Source organism: Octodon degus, unplaced genomic scaffold (assembly GCF_000260255.1).
Source record: "Octodon degus isolate 3935 unplaced genomic scaffold, OctDeg1.0 scaffold00130, whole genome shotgun sequence".
Taxonomy (NCBI): domain Eukaryota; kingdom Metazoa; phylum Chordata; class Mammalia; order Rodentia; family Octodontidae; genus Octodon; species Octodon degus.
Genome location: NW_004524706.1, coordinates 1,107,452 through 1,128,879, shown reverse-complemented (window position 1 = coordinate 1,128,879; position 21,428 = coordinate 1,107,452). Strand labels below are relative to the sequence as shown.

Here is a 21,428-nt window from a genome sequence, read left to right as displayed (position 1 = left end):
TGTGCTCTTCAACTTACACATTTATGTGGCTCTTTTTCACTGATTGTAAAATTGTACATATTCATAGGGTACAAGGTGGCATTTTCATATGTATCTATAATATGTAATGACCAAATCAGGGCAATTAGAAAATTCATCACCTTAAACATTTATCGTTTCTGTTACAAACAGCCAAAACTCTTTTTCTAGCTCTTTCATAATATAAAATAAATTTATTATTAACTCAGTCACCCAGCTGTGCTACAGACCAACACAGCTCTTCCTCTTACCTATCTATATTTTTGTACCCCGTGACTGATCTATTCCCTCTTCTCACCCTATCCTCATACTCTCCACTTCGATGAAATCAACATTTCTGTTCATATGTGAAAGTGAAAACACCCAGTGTTTGTCTTTCTGTGCCTGACTTATTTCACTTAACGTGTTGTTCTCCAGTTCCATCTACATTGATACCAAGAGAATTTCATTCCTGTTTATAACAAGCCATATCTTAAAGACAGGTTCAAATAAAATACCAGGCCTTACAGATGGCTGACCCAGGCAACAATCTGTAAGGAATGCAAAGTTATCCCTAGGAATATAGCAAGATGGAGAAAATCGAATTTCTCTGAGCTCCCAGTGTAGGGGTTATGGCTCAGGTCAGTGGAGGCCTGGTTAAGCTTCTGGGTCCGCAAATTGAAAACCCTTGCTTCTGCCGACTGCTACCAGGCCCTTCAAGGCTGGAAGCAGAGCTGAGTTCCTCTAGACTGCGGGGAGCTCTGCTGTGCAGCAGAGCTCCTCCAGCATCCTTCCTCTGGCCCATCTGTCCTGCGCTCAAGCACATTTTGGATGTACTTTTAAAGAATAATAGTTGGATCAGTAGGGATACCAAATTCTCACAGACTGCCTGAAGTACCACCAGCTCAACCCTGTCTTCCCAGTGGCCTCTCACTTACAAGAGGGCCTTCTGGATTCCTAAAGAACATTTGGTTTGGCTTCCAGGGCAAAGCCAGACAGATGAAGCTGAACAGAATGTGGGAGGCAATGGAGTTTTTCTATCTCAGAATCTAGCTCTTCTGCACAATTCTCCTTTCCCTGATGCATATGTTAGAAGGGTGGTGGCTTCGTGAATGCGTTCTCAGAGTTAGTAACTCTGTCCCTAAGTAGCCGTGGGATTATCAGGCAAGACACTCACTCAACTACTTTGGGCCTCAGTTTCATGATGAAAAAGAAGCCTCCAGGTACCTCTCAGGGGCGACCTGAGCTAAGTTCCTGGCAGCTGCTCAGACCAAAGGGAAGTCTGATATTTCCTTACGCTGCTTGCTAAAGTAGGAGCTAGAAGCTATTAAAGAGCGGCCCTTTCCTTGACATTCAAAGGCTCGTGTGTTTGGGGGTGATGAGTCACTGGCAATTACAGTGCGTATGCCACATAGGAAGGGAATTAATTACGCGCCCCAACAATTAGTACTTAATGATTAAAATACAGTAGACATATATAATTTGCATGTGTATTGGTCACTGTGATTGTGTATTTTATAATTGAGATTCCTGTTCTGCATAGATTCAATACATGCTGGCCAGAGAGAGCGAAGTAGGAGAAAGGCAATTTGGCCTGGCACAGAGATGCTTAGGACACTAGTTCTACCTGCAAAGGGGCGTGGCCCTCAGACCAATAGCCAGAGTCACTCACTATGAGGCAGGTGAGCAGGGCCTGGTCCATGGGACCCCACCCCAACCTTCCTGGAAAATCCAGCCAGGAAGTCCCACTTGGTTCTGGGGCCATCTCATCCTCATGGAACTTGCCCTGAGGGTCTGTAAAATGAGTTCTCTCAGGGCAGGAGTTTTGTCTCTCTGGGTCCGCAGATTGAAAACCCATGCTTCTGCTGACTGCTACCAGACCTTCAAGGCTGGAGGCAGAACTGAGCTCCTCTAGACTGTGGGGAGCTCTGCCGTGCACCAGTTCCCCTCCACCACCCTTCCTCTGGCCGCATCTGTCCTGCACTCAAGCACATTTTGGATATATTTTTAAAAACTAATAGTTGGATCAGTAGTTGTTTCCCCAAAACTTAAAACAACAGCTGGTACTTGATACTCAAGATCTATCTGTTAGATAAGTGAAGCTATATGTTAGGGGGAGATGAACCTTGTAATTTATATCCTGAGTGGCCAGGAGTGCCCTACCCAATAAAAAAGAAGGAAGACAACCATTGATGGAGTGAGTGTTGAGGGCCTTGTGCTATGTGGCGCTTTATATACGTGGTCCCTTTTAAACTGTCCGAACACCTGTGAGACAGATACCATGGGTCCCAATTTATAGGGAAGGAACTCAAGCTAAGCAAAGTTACATGATTTGTCCCAAGTTGTAGACATTTGGAGAGCATAAAGGGGACACCCCTGCAGTCACACCTTTGGGGCACCAACCCCTTGACATTTTACTTCCCAGGACTGCCTATGAGCCAAAGGGGTTGAAGAACCTAAAATAAGCCAGAAAATCGTTGCTGCTTTCAGACAGCAATGGTGACATAACGCTTCATGGAGCAGTTCTGGAGATTATTTTGTTTGTTTGCCTGTTTGTTTGTTTGTTTGTTTTTCCTTTGTTGTGCTTTGACCTTCAAGCCGACTGGCTGTTTTTTAATATCAACCACTCAGATCTTCCTAACTAGCAGAGTACCTGGCAATGGTGAGGACAAGGAAATGGGTGGGAGAAGAAGGGGCAGGTCCATCATGAAAGACTGTGCCTGTCCTCCTGTTTGTGCTCTGTTCCTGAGCATTGACTCTTTGTTCAGCTCCCTACTGCAGCCTTCCCAGGGCACCGCTCCATGGCTACATTCTGGGCCAGACCACCACCCAGCCTGGCGGCTCCATCCACTTTGGCTGCAACTCAGGTTACCGCTTGGTGGGACACAGCATGGCCATTTGTACCCGGCACCCCCAGGGCTACCATTTGTGGAGCGAGGCCATTCCTCTCTGTCAAGGTAAGGAGCAAGTAGGAAGGGGGAGCCACAAGGTGGCTGGGATCCAACACATGCTGAGTTCATTTCAGGCCCAGCCCTTTCCAAACGTGGGTTTCTCTTGGGCTTAATAATGAACTCACTCTTTCAGCAAATGCTGAGGACCATAGTATGTCCAACAAATGGGCATAGCAGCCTGTGTTTTCAGGAATATGAGAAGATGGTGTGTGAGCACGTAAGTGCAAAATAACAGAGTCAGAAAGTGCTGTGTCAGATGTATAAACAGTGTTAGGGATGCCCAAAGATAAAAAGGGGCCTACCTCCTCCTGGACAGCTAAGGAAGGCTCCCAGGAGAAGGAGACTTGGGCCTCAGCTTGTATGCATGAGGATGTTTAATAATTTATGTCTGGTTTTTTCCCTTAAGGTAATATACATTCAGATTAGAAATCTGTAAAAGAAATGATGGCTATGACTATAGATAATGCAAAAGAAAAAACTAACAATAAACCGTAATCTTAGCCCGAGATCACTGCCATGAGCACCCTAGCACACTTCCTGTATTTTCCATACAAAAATGGATAAGCAGCATATGCAACTCATAGTATTTTAGTAACATTTCTCATCTAATTAAATCTAATTCTTTGTCATTATTTGTGACTGTTACATGGAGTTATGGCATTTATTCAGATTATCCTCCTAGTGTAAGTAATTTGGATTTCTGTGTTTTGTGTTACTATAAACTATAATTTTATGCTTAGAAACATTTATTTCCTTAAAAAAAACTCTCAGAAATGAGTGTTGGATCAACATATGTAAAATTTATAGCTTTTTTCCTTTTCTTTTCTTTTTTTTTTTTTTTTTTTCTTTTTGAGACAGGGTCTCTCTATGCAGTTCAGGCTGGCCTTGAACTCACTTTGTGTAGTCCAGGCTGGTCTTGAACTCACAACAGTCCTGCCTCAGCTTCCCTGCCTCAGCTGGGATTACAGACATGCACCACCCCACCCCGCTCAGCCTTTCTGATACTTACTGCTGTCTGGAAAATTCATCTTCATTTCTACTTCTACCACTGACACATGAAAATTGTCTTTTGCGCCACAGGCTTAGCATTATGTACTGCTTTTAAAAAGAAGAAAAACTGCCTGTTGTATAGACAAAAACAGGAAATTATATTGCTGCTTGATTTTGTTTCTCTTTGATTCCCAGGGTTTTAATGATATTAATAGCTTTAATGATATCTGAAATCTGTGATCCTCACAATCTCCTGGCCTGCGCCTGCACTTTCCCAAAGAACAAAAACATGTTGTGAATACTCTATTGTAAGCCCTAAGCAAAGGTCACAGAGAACTGACTGTCTACAAATAGCAATTTGACTTCCATGTCTCTAACTCTATCAAAGTGGGCAAGTCTTTCTAAAGCTCCAATGAGAAGCCTCTTGTCTGTTATGTTGCTGCACAAAATTAAGCCCCTCCAGGCCATTAGCACCATCACTCTTCCTCTGACGCCCCCCTCCCAGCCACTCCCTTTGCCTCCCTGGTGTCCTACTTCCGTGGCCAGCAAGCACACACTTTGCATGCTACCCAGAAATCTCTCCCCATTTCTTCTTCCACCATCCAAAAGCTCTCTTCACTTTCCTCTCCAGAACAAAGTAACTCTTCTGAGAGCAGTGCTGTGGCCCTTTTATGTGGAAGGTTTTGATCTCCCAACACCATTTCTCACAAGGCTCAGGGTCAAGAAGGGCTGAGCCTTCTCTCCACCTTTATTGCTACTTCCCAACTGTAACTTCTCCACTCTCTTCCTCTGGTCCATCCCCTCACTCTATGTAGTCTCCCACAGAGATCTCCCTCCATCACAAATATTTCGAGCTCCTACCTCCTCATCTCCTGCCCACAGCAGTGTCTTTATTATCTCTGGGTTTGGCATGCAGATCTTGAGACTCAGGCTTGTAGTCTCCAGCTGGCAGGTTGTCATCTGTCCTCTCTGCTATCCACAAATGCTGGGCCAGTTCAGGGCCATGAGGAGTGGCTGTGGACCCTTCACTCACTTTCCCCAAGTTGGTCCTCCATGCAGGACATCCGTAGGGTCTAGGATTTCTCTTCCCAAAGTGTTCATGGAAGGATAGTTAGTTGATCTCTTATGGCAGTTTGGCTGAACTAGTATCTCTTTGGCTCAACATCTTGTTTGGGTATTAGAAGAGTGACTCATGGATAAGTGTTTCCTGTTTCCTCATTTCTTCTGAGTTCCAGATCCTTCTGTTTTAGTCCCACATCCAGCCTTTTAATCCATCTTCCTCTATTCCAATCCTCCTCCACTTGAACAGTCAATTTCATATCATAATGGAGCCCAAGCCTAATACTTCTTGGTTTTGGAAATTCTAGTAGCATCATTGTTAGTATCAATGGGGCTTTCCTTTGCCCAAGCTTATTCTATGAGGGAGTTCTGAACTCTAGCTTAGCTATTAGAGAGGATAATGTATGAGGGACAATTGTGTATACTGTGATTCTGATTAATCTATCTTCTATAACAGTTTTGGAGCTATCAGAGAGATAATATAGTTCATACATAATTTCTTTCAGAGAAATGAGTGTGGTAACATGGCCAGATCCATTCGTTTGTATGTTTATAGAAAGAATGTACATTACTTAGGTAAGAATAAACTGTAGGGCTGTAGAGATGGCTCAGTGGTCTAAAGCACCTACTTAGAACAAGCTTAGCAAAGCATCAGGGACCACGGTTCAATCCCCCAGCACCACATGCCAGCCGGCCCCGCCCCCTGGTGGGCTGAGCTGGCCACACACACACCACTCTCTCTCTCTCTCTCTCTCAAATAAATATAAATAAAAAAAAAAATAAAACATTTAAAAAAAAGAGTAAACTGTATGGTCTTTGAAAGAAATTAATAGGAACCCCTAAATTAGTATTATCACTTTCTATATCCCATACCTTGTCATTTCTTCATTTCTACCCTCCTTTTTGGTGAAGAATAACCTCAAAAATCTCAAGAAGGTAAAATTTTTTGAGTCTATACTTGTCTGAAAATCTTAATGTTTGCCCTCACATGTGCTTGGTAGGTTGAACAGATAAATTCTAAGCTTATACATCATTTCCTTCAGAAGTTTAAAGATTGTTTCCTATGTTCTTCAAACACCCAGAGGCACTGAGGGGAAGTCTGATGTCATTCTAATTCTCATTCCTTCATAGTAATGTCGCATGCTTCCTGCCTCTGGGAATTTGTAGAGCTCTCCACACAGCTTTAGGTTCTTGAAATCTCATAGCATTGTGTCTAAGAAGATTTGTGTCTTTCTTTAATGCTGGAAAATTGTCATGTATAATAATTCCATCCCGTCTACCATCTTTCTTCTCCCTTTATGGAGCACTGAACCTGCTGGTTGTCGAACCTTCTAGACTGATTCTTTGTTTTTAATCCTTTTGTTGTCAGTCTCTTGTCTTCTTGATCTATATTCTGGGAAGTCTCCTTTACTTTTTAATCATCAACCCTTCTATTTGATGCATTTTTAACAATCATATTTTTAATTTGAAAGCGCTCTTTCTTCTTTTTGTTGTGACTTTTTCAAAGCACTCCGCACACATCTTGTAAAAACCATATGTCACCTTGACTTCAAGATACTACTAAGGTTCAAAGATTGTGTATCTTCTGTTTCCTGAATGAGCTAATTTCCAAAGGGGACTTTCTTTCCTCCCCTATTTTTAATCTTATCTTTGTTTACCACGTTGACATTACTGGTTTTCTTCACATGTTTAGTGATCTGTGATTGCTCATATTTAAAAGTAAAGGCTAGTTTGATGGCTCCTAGCCAAAGATAAAAGATAGAGTATCTTTGTTGTTATTTGTTGTGAAGTTTCTGTGCCCACTAGGCCCATCCCATGAAGCTGAACTGAGTGTATGGAAGAGATGATCATGCAGAGGGGTGGGCTTTGGGGTAAAAGATTTAAGTCCTTGGGGTTTAACTCTAGGATTAGGCGCTTTCTTCTAAGATGCCAACACCCATCTTTTTTTTAATTTTATTTATGTGTGTGTGTGTGTGTGTGTGACCAGCTCAGCCCACTAGGGGGCGGGGCTGGCTGGCATGTGGTGCTGGGGGATTGAACCGCGGTCCCTGTGCTTTGCTAAGCTTGTTCTAAGTAGGTGCTTTAGACCACTGAGCCATCTCACCAGGCCCCGCCAACACCCATCTTAATAGCTCTGGGGTCTTTTAAGGTAGTTCTCTCCCTCCACCTTAACTGGGGTAGAGGCTCTTTATTTTGTTTTGAGAGTTGATGCTTGAAAGCCTCTACTCTGTATTTGTGGGCTGGGATGAAAACCAACTGATCTCACCCTGAGGCTCTTTCTCATATATTTTGGGAACAGCCTTTTAGTTCTGTTTACTTTATCAGCACATTCTCATCTTTACTCAGTCTTCTAAATGATCTTTTCTGAAGTCTCTGCCCATAGTGCCCCATTGTTTCCTTTTTATTATGTTCTTTCCCTTTTATTTGTTTTTTACTGTAATATTTTAAGGTCTTAGATGGAAAATAGAGATTAAAATGTGTTCTCAGGACATAATCTTGAGCCACGAATGCTCATGACGTCATTTCTCCTTTGCTAGCTCTTTCTTGCGGTGTTCCTGATGCCCCCAAGAATGGAATGGTATTTGGCAAGGAGTACACCGTGGGGACCAAGGCTGTGTACAGCTGCAGTGAAGGCTACCACCTCCAGGCAGACGCTGAGGCCACCACAGAATGTCTGGACACAGGCCTGTGGAGCAACCACAATGTCCCCCCACTGTGTGTCCGTGAGTCCTTGGGCAGTGGAGGTGGGCATAAGGGGGGCCTGAGAAAACAGCTGAAAATACCACTTCAAGGGTAGAGCTAAAACAAATTCCAACAAGGGGGCTGAGCTTGTGCATGGATTTAAATCAAGAAATTTAAAATAAAAATCCAGGTTTCTGGCTTCTCTTGAAAACTAAAGGTCTGACCACATGGAATGTATAGTCCTGCATCCAACAGTCAACACTGACTGAGCACCACCTCCATGTTTTTGTAGTTTGTTCTCATAAATCTGCCCTAGTGTGCCACATCCCCTAGGAACCCACATTGTTCATTTACCAGACCTGCCAAGGGACCAAAGAGTCTTGGGTTCATCATTACTACATTAAGTCTCCCAGAGCCCATCTCCAGACTCCTGTAGTGTCTTCCATACTGAATCAACCACCTGCCCTGCTCCTTGTCTCTCCAGCTGTGACCTGTCCTGACATCAGCAGCATCAGTGTGGACCATGGCCGGTGGAGGCTAATCTTTGAGACCCAGTACCAGTACCAGGCCCAGCTGATGCTCATCTGTGACCCTGGCTACTACTACACTGGCCAGAGGGTCATCCGCTGTCAGGCCAATGGCAAATGGAGCCTTGGGGACTCTATGCCCACCTGCCAAAGTAAGCCCCTGAGCAAAGTTTGTGCACAGCTTCTTACTTGATCTCACACATGGGATGAATTGGGGAGAAGATTGGTATCTCCAGGGACCCCAGTGTGCCTTGTTGTGGAAACACCTCAAATCAGAAACTGGGAAAGTTCCTGCTCCTCTAAACTTCTTAGCATCTTGTCATATTACAATCTTCCTTTTAATAGGCTGTTCAGGTGCACATGCGCTAATCTGTTAATCCATGTGCATTAAGTCCCTCCTCTACGCTGCATATTGTGGAGGTCTAAAAGTGAAGGATGGCAGCTCTTCTGCCTGCAGGGAATTTATAACCTTCAGGAGAGAGAGAGAGAAGAGAGAGAGAGAGAGAGAGAGAGAGAGAGAGAGAGAGAACAGAGACAGAGAGAGGAAGGGAGGGAGGGAGAGAGAGGGAAGGACAGAGAGAAAAGTGTGTATGACATGATCTGTAATAGAGGTGCTTATAGGAAGAGTGAGAGTAGGACAAGGGACAAGCCACCTAAGTCCGTCTGCCTGTCCTCCATTGTGAATTGGGTTTCTGTGATTCTCTAATGTAGTTTCAAAAGTCATGGGCCCCGAGAAACAACTCTGAGACAGAGGTCAACTGGGGAGAGTTCTTAGGACCACCACTACAGAAAGGAGGGGGCTATGCAGACTCCACAGTGGAACAGACCCATGTGTGTGGCAGACTGAAGTCACAAGATGGAATGGCCTCCCTGCCACCCAGCCTCAGTGACTAGGCCTCACTTTGTGGTCAGTCAGAGGCCAGCAGCAGTGCTCTGTTGAGAAGGAGCATGAGGAAGATGAGATTGAGAATTGCTGTTGCTTCCTAGCCACTGGCTGTACCCTAACCACTTCAGAGATTTTTTTAAAAATACACACAGTTGGGCCCTGTCTCCAGAGACTGTAGACTATGCCTCTGAAGCAAAACTGGGCTTTTCAACAGCTCCTCTGGTGCTGCTGTTGAGATGTCACATCCCACAAGTTCGGGTCACTGCTCACATGCTGGTTATGAGTTCCAGGATAGGGAAGCTAAACACAGTTCACTTGGTCATCAGAGGAAACACATTCCCCCCTCTTGTGGCCCACTTACTGAGCACTTTGTGATCCCTTTAGTCATCTCCTGTGGAGAGCTCCCCACGCCTCCCAGCGGGCACCGCATCGGGACGCTTTCTGTCTACGGGGCCACCGCCATCTTCTCCTGCAATTCTGGGTATACGCTGGTGGGCTCCAGGGTGCGTGAGTGCCTGGCCAATGGGCTCTGGAGTGGCTCAGAGATTCACTGTCTGGGTAAGTGGCTTCCTAGAGCTGCCCGCCCACCTCTGATAGTACCATTTTACCTTCTGCCAAAGAGGTGCACTCAGAGCACCGACTATTGGGCATCTCCTCCCCCAACTAAAACTGTGAACTGGCTTCTCTTGGGACAGCCAAGAGAATGAGAACCTCAAAACCAATGAGACAGGCCTCTAAAGGGTTTCTCAGAAAACACCTTCTCACTGTCCCTGGCATGATAACGTAGCTCCAGCCTCTACCTTATAGAGACACATTCCTGCAACATAGCTAATATATATATATATATTTCATATTAGCAATGTATCTTTAAAATATATATGCATATATGTATAAATTACATGATATATGTGTGTGCATATGCATTTATTCATCCTAAACAAATGAGAAAAAATATAAAAACAACCTGGCTTATAAATGGCAAAAATGTTCCTCTCCCCAGTGGCTAATATAATCCCTGCCTGAGCTTTCTAAGTTCTTTCCTTTCTGGGAAACTTCAGTGCCATAAAGAGATCTCAACCACACAAACTTGCCAGGACTAACTGGCTGGTCCTTTCTGGGTGAACAATGCCACTCTCCCTCTGTGTCAGTCTCCTGTTAAGGACAGAGTCACTGGTTGATTCCAAACAGCACCAAAGGAACATGTGAAAGAGCCAATAGTATACCAGCAATACACTCCTCCTAAACCTTACCTGATGAAAATAACTCGCCTAGGTACCACTCAAACAGAAAGGATGAATTTGGCCAAACCATCTGTGTTTACATGATTGTTTTCAACACAACTAGGCTTTGACAGTCTTAATTAGACCATGGTGCTTCCTACAGAGTAGATGCTAGTTGATAAGAAATAGAACATGGTTCCTCTGTTATATTCTTAGAAAACATTGGAGATATAATCAACTTATTAAAGGGAATGGTTTATTTCCTCTCATGGTTTCAGAGGTTTCGGTTCATGGTTACTTGGCCCCCTTATCTGTGATCCTCTGCAAAACAGGACATCAGAGTGGGGATGGAGAGGAGAAAACTGCTCACTTTGCAGTCAGGAAGCAGAGAAAGAGATTGAAAGGATGGGGACCCTATATCCCCTTCAGGGTATATCCCCCGCCATGACCTAACTTTTTCCTACTAGGCACTAAAAGATTCTACCACCTTCTAAATGCTCCATTGGAACCAAACCTTCAACACATAGGCCTCTGGAGGATTTATCCAAGTCATAGCAACCCCAGAGGCAGGTAACAGTGACAATTCCCCATTTATGTGTAGACACAGAAACTAAACTTCAGGAATGAGTGACCGTTTGAGATACACCTTGGTATTTGGGATGCTCAAGTCCTCAACACCATTTCTATTGTGTCCACAATTCCTGAAGTCACTCCTGGATTGCTATCCTACAGGGGAGATAAAAAAAAAGTGAAGTGGTTGTGTACCATTTCCCCACCATTCCTGTCCCCCTAGCCCCTGACCAAGCACTACTTCCATTCTGGAAGCTTCTCTCTGATTGACTATCTTCCCCCCACCCCACCACCAAAGCTGGACACTGTGGGACTCCTGAACCCATTGTCAATGGACATATCAATGGGGAGAACTACAACTACCGGGGCAGCGTGGTGTACCAGTGCAACGCCGGCTTCCGCCTCATTGGCATGTCTGTGCGAATCTGCCAGCAGGACCATCACTGGTCGGGCAAGACCCCTTTCTGTGTGCGTAAGTATGTCAGCCCTCTCCCTAGTGGTGGGCTCAACCTCAGCATGAATTTTCTCCCTTTTTCTCTTAGATAGGTTAGCTAGAGACTTTGAAAGTTGGTTTTATTTTTCTCAAAGATACCATCATCACATCTATTGTTTTCCAGTCTCCATTGTTCATTTATTGTGCCTTTGTTCTTCTTTTATTCATTTTCCAGCTTTTGTTTTGAGACTTTATTTATTTTCATTGTTTTCTTTGTACTGGGTTTTAATGATATAATTATTTGAAACCGAGGTTTCATCTGGTCAACTGTTTTGATTGTATCCCCTACCTTCTAGTAATGAATGTTTATTGTTTACTAGAAATTCTGTAATTTTGGGATTAAGTTCCCTTTCTGCTAGATTTTTACTAGAAGGTTTTCTTAAATCTCTAGGTGGAAGGATCCTTTAGCTTTTATTTAGTGTTTGTTTCTACTTTTATAGCACAGCATGTAATATTTCTACCTCATAAAATTTACTGGTGTTTTCTTTGTGAGCTAATATTTCATTATTAATTTTATTTATTAATAAAACTCCATGCACACTTGAGAAAAAGGGCATTGTGGTATAACTCTCTGTATTTAGAAGGCACACTTTATAAATTACATTATTTATGTCCTCTGCACTCTGATGCACTTGACCTGTATTGTTAGGAAAGTTATCTTTAAAATTTCCTGTTATTAGTGCATTTCCACCTTTCCTTGTATTTACTGTAGTTTGTGATACATAAAGTAGTCACTATGTTATTATGGGCCTAGATATGTGTATCTATTGTTTCTCCATGGCGAAGTGTGTTTTTAGCCCTTACAAATGTCTTTTTCATCACTGCTAATATTTCTAATTTGAATTTTACTTTGATTCATAGTAGGCTTATAACTCCAACGTTTCCCCTTTTCCCTGGTATATCTTTGATCATACATTTCATGCAGGGTGAATCTCTCGAGTTAAATACAACACTTATGTGCACAGTAAGTTTCACCTTGCCTGGTGAGCCAACTTAAAATTTTTTCTTTGATAGGTTAAACTCATTCACGTATATTGATATGTTTGACCTTAATTCTGTCATATTTTAGGTAGTTATTATGTGTAAAATATTATATCTATGATATATCTTTGTGTGATGTGTTTTCTTTGCTTGTTTAAAAAAATTTTGGCATTTGAGAAACACTGCATGTTTGTTCTGTTGCTTACCTTTATACTTACAACATTTAATGTCATTAGACCCTTGTCTTATTAAGCATTTTATTATCTAGTTTATCCATTTTAATAGCATCCTTCTTGGTTATGTGAGTTACTGAGCTTATTCCACACTTCTTTCATCTGTTCCTTTTCATTTTCAGTTGGATTATTTCTTCTTTTTCAAGACATGAAACATTTATTATAGTGTTTAAGTAGTATGATTCCATCCCCCACACACATAGATTTTTCACTTTATTCCTAGATCCACACTTCAGTATATCAAAAACTCACTAACACTGCTGCAGTTTTTCCAGTAACTCTCGATAGGGTCAAGCTCAGATTCTAGTAGATTCTTCATTAAGATCTTTTGCATAATTTCACCCAATTTCTTGTATATGTAAAACTTAAAATTAGAGATACACAAGGATTGGACCTGAAGTCCTGGTTCCCCACTATTGACTTTCTTTAAAAATGTCCCAACACATATTGTTATTTTGCTTTGCATTTTACTTCTTTTGAAGACGCATCTTGCATCTTAATTTTTCTTATTGTATATATTCAAGGTACACAACAGGTTTTGGTATATATATATGCATATTTACTATAGTGAATCAAATTGACATATCCATCTTTAGACACCCTGTAAAAATGCCTGTAATCTACTCTATTAGGTCTTTTTCAGTTCATATAATACAGTGCTATGAACTCTAATTATGTTGTGTTTTACATCCCTAGACTCACGCATACTATATAATTGCAACTTTGTTCCTTTTAACCAGTAGCTCTCATGTCCCCCGCTTTTTTACCACTGGTAACCACCATTCTACTGTTGCTATTTATTCAAATTTTAATATTACTTTAATTTTCTTTTTATGACATGATATAGTGCCTTTTCAGGGATCTCAATTATTTTTTTCTTTATCCTCAAAGTCTAACTATTGTTGCTAAGATACACCTTAGAGTTAACTATCCTAAGACAATTTTCCTAGGTATTCTGAGGGTCTTTGAATGGTGGACTCCAGTCTTATTTCATTTCTGAAACAATGATAGTTTTAAATAATAGTTCTGGCCTCATATGCCTGGAATTACAATTTGCTTTTCTGCCTCTATCCAATTTAAGGTTGAGAACCTTCTCTGTCTTACAGTTATAATGCAGGAATGGGTTTTCTGTATTTTGATTTGTTCTTCTTGTTAATTTGCATTTGGGGGCATTTAGGTGACTACCATTCTCATCAGCTGCCTGGAAATAATTTAGAAAATGCTTCACTTTTGAAAGTTCCTTAATGGGAGTCTTTATGTGAAATACATAAGTTTGTTCTTAATTTTGTACAAGGCAGGCTTTTGCTTTTACTTCATCTTCATATATAGTGATAAAATAATGGGGCTTGCTTTATAAGGAATATATGAAAAGTAGTCCTAGTGACTTAAGCTTTCAGGGCTGGCCAAATAGCTCAGCAGATTAAAGTACCTGCAAGCAGGCACAGGGGCCAGGGATTTGATCTCGGGCCTGCAGTGCCAGCCCCACTCCCAGGGCACACTGAGACAGCAACTGAGACTGGGCATGGTGGTGCATGTGTGTAATCCCAGCTCTTGGAAGGCTGTAAACAGGAGAATCACTATGAATCTGATCTAGTAGTGAGACCCTGTACACCCTGTAGACCTTTTCCTAAAATACAAAAAAAAAGTACCAAGTTTTCAGAACAAATCCCATCTATATGCAGTCAATCTTTCACATGTGTCTAAATAAAACATGTTCTGATAAAAGATGCAAATGTAAATGACCTAAAAATGGGCACTGAGCATATGTGAAGAGACTAAGTGTATAACCAACAAGAACGCCATTGTCTGGAAGAATGTCCACTCAACCTAAGCACACTTGATTTCAGGCATGGGCCATATTACGAGGCAGTAGTCAGCCACTTGATGTGGCTCTTAACTACCTGGTCTCCACCTCAGCTCCACCATCAGGTACCATGTGGCTGTGTGTCTGCTAATGAAACAGTTTCCCTCACTTGGTCCTGGTTTTATCATCCTTGAAAGGCAAGTACATCAAGGACTATTGTGAGCATTAAATAAATCAACATATATAAAAGGTTAGAATGGTGCTGCTCCAGGTGTCTTAGTGACAGTGATGATGATGGCAGGGTAGTGATGCTGCCACCTTGTCACATCATAGAATCCAGGGCCTCCTGTGCCATACCCCATTCTTTTTGGAGCACATGAGGTTGAGTATTCACTGGAAAAGGAAAGCAAATTATAAGAACAAGTATTTCTTTTATTATTTTTTTGTATGTATTTGGTACAGGGTCTCACTACGCAGCTCAGACTCATAGTGATCCTCCTGCTTTCAGCCTCCCCAGCACCTCTACACCCGGTCTCGGTGACTGGCTCAGTGCACCCCAGGGGAAAGGCCAGAGCAGCATGTGGTGCAAGGGATAGAACCCCAGTCCTTGCACTTGCCTAAGCAGGCCCTTGGTCCCCTGAGCTATCTCACCGGCCCAAGAACAAGTATTTAAAAGTATTGCTCCTTGCTAAATACCCCATCACACATAAATCCAAGGCTTCCAGTATCATCTAGACTCCGCTTTGCAGCTCTTTTCTGCATTTCCTCCACGATGTCTCACCCATCCTCCACCAAGCTATTTCACATTTTCACCTGTTTTTCAAAGACACTCCACCAACTCTATCTACATTCTTAGCAAATAACTAAAGTAAATCATCAAGGAGACCTGGAATCAGAGCTGCTAAATTCAGGTCTCAAATGAGCTACATAGGGCCAGCCAGATAGCTCAGCAGACTAAAGCCAGAGTTTGATCCCCAGCTTGCCATGCTGGTCCTGCCCCTAGGCACACTGAAATGGTTAATGAGACTGGGCGTGGTGGCGCACGTCTGTAATCCCAGCTCTTGGGAGACTGAAAACAGGAGGATCACTACCAGTCCAATCTGTGTAGTGAGACCCTGTAGACCCTGAATTAAATACACAAAATAAATAAATGAGTAAATAAATAAATAAACAAATATAAAGTGGTGCCTCTTGAACACATCCCAAGACTCCTATGAAAGTCTCTTTTCCCTTGGAGATGATAATGGTTCCTGCCCCCAAAAACTAAAGATTAAATGACTATATATATATATATATATATATATATATATCCAAGAGTTATTAGCTAATCATATAATCTTCTGGTCTACTTTGCAGAGCTGATAGAAGCCATCAGACAATAACGCATTCCACCTCCTACTTCCCTGCCCACATCTATCCTAACTGCATCCATCCTCAGCATCCCACCCCTCAGCAGCAAAAGGCTTTCTCTCCTAGCCCAAGTCTAATCACACCCCACACCCTAGTTCTAGGTCTCCTTCTCTCCTGCCTACTTCAGAGTTAGGTCTATTTGAAATGTTCTCTTCTGTCCTACTGTCTTTCTACTGATTCCTTCAGCTTGAAGACCATATTCAATAAACATGTCCTCCCAGGTGCCAACCACTTCTGGATAAATGTGTCCTGAGTGTGCTTTAATCTCACCTTCAGGAAATTAAGTGCCAAAATCCATGTCTTTAAGCCCTTACTTAGCATCCTTTCCTCCTAGTGATGCCCAATCTTTCCCCCAAGAAACACAGAACCAGTAAGATGTGTGTGTCTGTGAAGAGAGAAATTTGTTTTGAGGAACTGGTTTGTGTAAATGTGGAGCCTACCAAGTGCAAAATTTGCAGGGCAGCAGGAGGGCTGGAGACAAGGAGGAAAGAGTTGCTATTCAAAGCTGAAGCCATCTGCTGGCAGAAACTCTCCTTCCAAGGAAGTCAGACTTGTTCTGAGGCATTCGGCTGATTGTAGGAGGCCCATGAACATCGTGGAGGGTGGTCTACTTACCTCAGAGTCTCCTGATTTTAATGTCACTCTCATCTAAAATATGTCTCTGCAGAAACATAGAGAATAATGTATCTGAGCACCATGGCCTGGCCACATTGACACATAGAGTTAGCCATCATGGGGCTGTGCTTCTTATAAAAGTTGCTCACTCTAGGTGCTTCCACTTCTTCCCTCTTTAGCAGCAAAAGCCACTGTAGTCTGAGCTCTGCTCCCATCACTTCTCTGCTCTAGCCAGATCCTCCCAGTGGACCAGAGAGAAGCCCAGTCTAGGACCAGGGTGCAGAGTCCTGGGAACACCATTGCCTGGGAGCTGCAGGGCAAGAATTGAGCATGTGGCCCCCAAAGCTTTGACACAGACAGCAAGCTCAGGACCCAGACAGAAGTAAGAAACTAATTTCAAGGACAGCAAATGGCACTTGGTGGCCTCAATGCTCCTACTCCTGCCACTCCTTGAATGGACCTAGGACCTGGGGATGTGTGGGAAGCAGAAAGCATGAGCTTCCAACCTGACAGGAGCTATTTCCAGGTCATTTGTGATCCTACTGAGCTGATGGGCTCTTTTCTGCCTTTAGCTTACTTGACCTGTCTAGCATATCTGATGTGTCTTGCATTTTCCCCTTGGCTTCTGTGATACCACCCCCCTCCCCACAAGCTCTGCTGTATGACTTTTCTCACTACTCCTCAGCGCTTGCAGGCTTTTTTCCTTAGCTGCCTTTGAAAATGTGATATTCCTCAAAGGTTGTAATCCTTGTCACTTTTCTCTCACTTTAGACAGTTTTTGAACTCAAGAGGTGTCATGACCCTTTGCTGATCTAGTGAATGCGATGAATCCTGTCTCAGTACTGCACATTCCAACACTTTGCACATGATTTTAGTGGGTTTGTAGATTCTATCAAGCTTACCCTCACTCTCCCACCACCCCAGTGCCATGGCAAAGTCGTACTCGACCTGAGACCCAGTTCAAATGTCATGCCGAGGGAGGAGAGGGTGAGTTTGGGGCAATATGGAATAACTGGAGGGCTTACCTGTCTTTTGTTTTGGTTACAGCAATTACTTGTGGACACCCAGGCAACCCCATCAATGGTCTCACTCAGGGCAACCAGTTTAACCTCAACGATGTGGTCAAGTTTGTTTGCAACCCTGGGTATTTGGCTGAAGGGGCTGCTAGGTCCCAATGCCTGGCCAGCGGGCAGTGGAGTGACATGCTGCCCACCTGCAGAAGTGAGTCCCCCTTGCTGTCCCACTCCTCCCCACCACATGCACCATCTGTGGCTTTGTACCCCAGGAGCAAAAGCCAGAGAATTCCAGCCAGATATTATTTTAAATCAGACATGAAAGACAGTTGAGAACTTTCTTAATGCTACACACAGCTATGTAAAATTTTATCATTCAGGTATATAAGAAAGTGAAACTTGGTTTCATCTTTCAAACTTTCTTGTGTGCATTTCATAAAAGAAATAACTTATAAAAGAAATAATCATCATCGTCCAAGAGCCACTTTCTCTTTTGTATGAATAGAACTTTATTTTTCTCGCCTACATACGAAATCTAAAGGTAGTATCCTTTCTGTAGCTCTCACTGAGGTCAAGAGCACCATCTTGGTCTTGCTTTCTAGTTAGCAAATAGCCACTGTGGTTCCTTTGCAAATACAATTGTTGATGAAAAAATTCAGAGCAGCAGAGTTGGAATAAAAAGTGAAAACATAGAAGCATCTCAGGGTGGGAATGAAGGAGTAAGAAGGGGGACAAAGACGTAGAAAAAGAAACTTAAAAGTCTCTAGAAGCAAACTCGGTCAAGGCTATTCAGGCCCCATCTGGACTGTTTAAGACGTAGTTTGTAAAGCTTTGGAGAGCTTCTTATAGCAATAAAGGCTCAGACAGGCTCATCAAAGGTAGAAGCACTTTATACCTTGAAGGCTTATCCAAGAGAGAAAAAGATCTGCCCTGCCCTCATTTTATTAGTACGAGACTCAGCTAAGATAATAGGTATGGTATTTTGAAAGCAAATGCACATATTATGGGTTATGAATAATACTGTCATTATTCTAAAATCATACTCTGATATTTTAATAAGGCTCCTTTGGAAACACTTTAACATTTCAAAGTCAATTTCATCCTCCAAGATATTAATGTCTCCCTATAATACTCATAAAAGTGACTAAAAACAGTTTAAAAAAAAAAAACTCTCCTGCAGTTCAGGTTAGTTCAGATGCCTCAGTTGTACAATGGATGAGATTTTTGAGGGATGCTGCACTGTGAAAGGACCAAGCCAGATAGTCGTACCCTCAAGGGACACATGTTTTGAGACAAATCCCAGCCTTGGCTTGTAAGTGTGTGTACAGGGACACTGGTAAGGGTGAGTCAGCCCAGGAGCAGGAGCAGGCGTCCCTGAAAAGGTGACATCCCTTGGGGCATGTGACCTGGTAACCATGGGTGAATAGACACTCAGCAGCCTCAGCCACAATCCACTGTCCTAGCCAGGATCTGCTTCATTATAGAGGTTAGATGTGGACATTTTGCTGTGTGGGGAACATGTGCCTGTTTGGACTTCTGAATTCTCATTTTAAAGTGTGAGAAAACCCTTATATCCAGCCTTTGGCCTTCAATTGCAGTCATCAACTGTACAGATCCTGGGCACCAAGACAACAGCATCCGTCAAGTCCACGCCAGCGGCCCACACAGGTTCAGCTTCGGCACCTCTGTGTCTTACCAGTGCAACCACGGCTTCTATCTACTGGGCAGCCCTGTACTCAGCTGCCAGGGAGATGGCACCTGGGACCGCCCTCGACCCCAGTGTCTCTGTAAGTAGACATCTGCTGGCAGTGACTGACGGGGTGATCTGTGTGAAAGAATGGTTCTCCCTCTGTGTATGCAAGCGTTTGTGTGTGTGTGCACGCTCACAAGCGCATTACATCACCATGACAGGTGCCCTGGCTGCTCCTTGAGCCCTTATTGACTTTGTTGCTATGCAGATTCACACACATTCTGCAGCCTTCAGGGGTCCCTTCTGTCCAAAATAGCTGCTTGGCACCACTTGCTGCTTTTTGCCCTCCCTGGCTTTTACAGAAAGATAGCGCAAAAACTCCTTCTCTTTGGATGACTGATCAAAACACCAGTCACTTCCAGGAACATGAACTTGGATGTGAACTCTGCTCTCGCCCCTTAACAAGCTGTGTGGTTTGGGGGATGTTTGCCACCCTCCCTTAGCTGCTGTTTCTTCACCTACGAACACAATGCTCATTTCTATCTGTGGGGTTATTAGATAGTTAAATGGGAAAGTCCACAGGAAGTGCTAGCTTACTTTCTGGTACCCAGGGGCTACTACTCAATAAGTGATAACTGCATTAATAATTACTAGGGAAAGTTGCAGGGCCAGTATGGAAAAAAAGAAACAAGGAGATCCCTCAGGATCCTGACATCTGGTTGCTGGCCTTGGCCACTGCTGTCTCCTTGTGGCTGAAGGGGAAGCCTGTGGAGTGTTTCCTCCCCACACTGCTTCAGAGAGATCAGTGGTTACTGAGTCACAGTTATGCACCAGTGAACCTGTCTTCAGGGCGCCATATACATTCTGCAGGCTTCAGTGTGGGTGACATCATTACAAGCTTACAAGCTCTGTACCTCTTGGTATAAAAGGATACTGTACAGATGTTCACTGCCTATATTTCCCTTGCCCCAGGACCCTGAGCTGGCCATCCAACCACAACATGACCAACAAATTGTTGGGGGGGTTAAATAGTGGTGCCAGTTGAGACTTAGAACCCCTGGTGGCTTCAAACTATTGCTTCCTTCAGTAAAATGAAGCCTTTGTCATCATAAAGTCACCCCCACTGTAATAATCTTTTTTCCTCAAAGCTTAATTGATCCAATGTTAATATTGATGTTGATTTCATTAATATAGAATTATATTAATGCAACTTATAGCCAGCTTTCTTTAGTAAAAAGATGGGGTTTTGTTATTTTGCTTGTAACTATTATGTGTGTAAAAATCATAAATTTTGGTGCCTTCATCTATCTTTTCTTCTAAGTGGAGGATTTAATCCATTTGCATTTTTCTTTCTTTTTCTTTAGTGAAACATAATTCACTCTTTTAAAGATTATGCATCTTGAGCTGGTGAGATGGCTCATTGGTCTAAAGCACCTACTTAGAACAAGCTTAGCAAAGCACAGGGACCCCGGTTCAATCCCCCAGCACCACATACCAGCCAACCCCGTCCCCTGGTGGGCTGAGCTGGCTGGCCACACACACACACACACACACACACACATAAATAAATAAAAATTTTAAAAAAGATTATGCATCTTGAAGAAAATACAGATGAATCTCCATACAAAAATCCACTTTGGAATAATACAAAAAGCAGAACTGCAGTTTGGGACATGCACAGATCAGGGTGGCCTCTGGCATGTCCGGAGGTTATGCGGGTTGTTAGGGAAGCTCCTTGGCACTGGCAACATCTTATTTTTTTTTTATTAATTTTAGTGAGAAAAAAATAACAATGAGACAGTTTCAAAACAGGTTAGTAAGACAGTTACAATAATTAATACATTGCATATTGTTGACTTTGTAGTAGTTATTCAGAGGACAAGATGCAGACATAATATCCTGTCTAAACACTATTAATACAAATCTTTCTTCTCATTGAACTAAGAGAACGTAGCTGTATATCTATCCTAACTATTTTGTAAACACAGATATATTTTTTTCACTACAAATGGTCCTTCGTTTATATCCCCCTTTTTTGTTTTGTTTTGTTTTGTCAAAGATGGGTGTTCCATTACCATTCAAATATTGTAGGTGTGTGAATTCAGCAAAATAACCCAATATAGTCCAATAGTCCATAATAGTAATGGGTTATCCATAGGACTGGCAATGTCAGAATTGTTGACTTGAGCCTTTTACAGCTCACCATATTAATATAGCTTTACTTTTTATACCTTGTGTTTATACTTTTCTGCTGGGTGGTTAAGACCAAGATAAAGCAAGACCTATATAACTAAAAATGTAACTTTT

The 21,428-nt window shown here is 42.6% G+C and overlaps 1 protein-coding gene across 1 annotated transcript in view; it reads left to right on the top strand.

Moving 5' to 3' along the window:
- Positions 1 to 21,428, top strand: part of Csmd2 (CUB and Sushi multiple domains 2) — a 607,037-nt gene that overhangs the window by 540,125 nt on the left and 45,484 nt on the right. Inside the window, exons 49-55 of the mRNA XM_012516868.2 lie at positions 2,766 to 2,954; positions 7,535 to 7,720; positions 8,164 to 8,358; positions 9,477 to 9,650; positions 11,181 to 11,354; positions 17,466 to 17,639; positions 19,030 to 19,218. Of these exons, the coding sequence (XP_012372322.1) occupies positions 2,766 to 2,954; positions 7,535 to 7,720; positions 8,164 to 8,358; positions 9,477 to 9,650; positions 11,181 to 11,354; positions 17,466 to 17,639; positions 19,030 to 19,218 (1,281 nt within the window). The remainder of the gene's footprint in view (positions 1 to 2,765; positions 2,955 to 7,534; positions 7,721 to 8,163; positions 8,359 to 9,476; positions 9,651 to 11,180; positions 11,355 to 17,465; positions 17,640 to 19,029; positions 19,219 to 21,428) is intronic.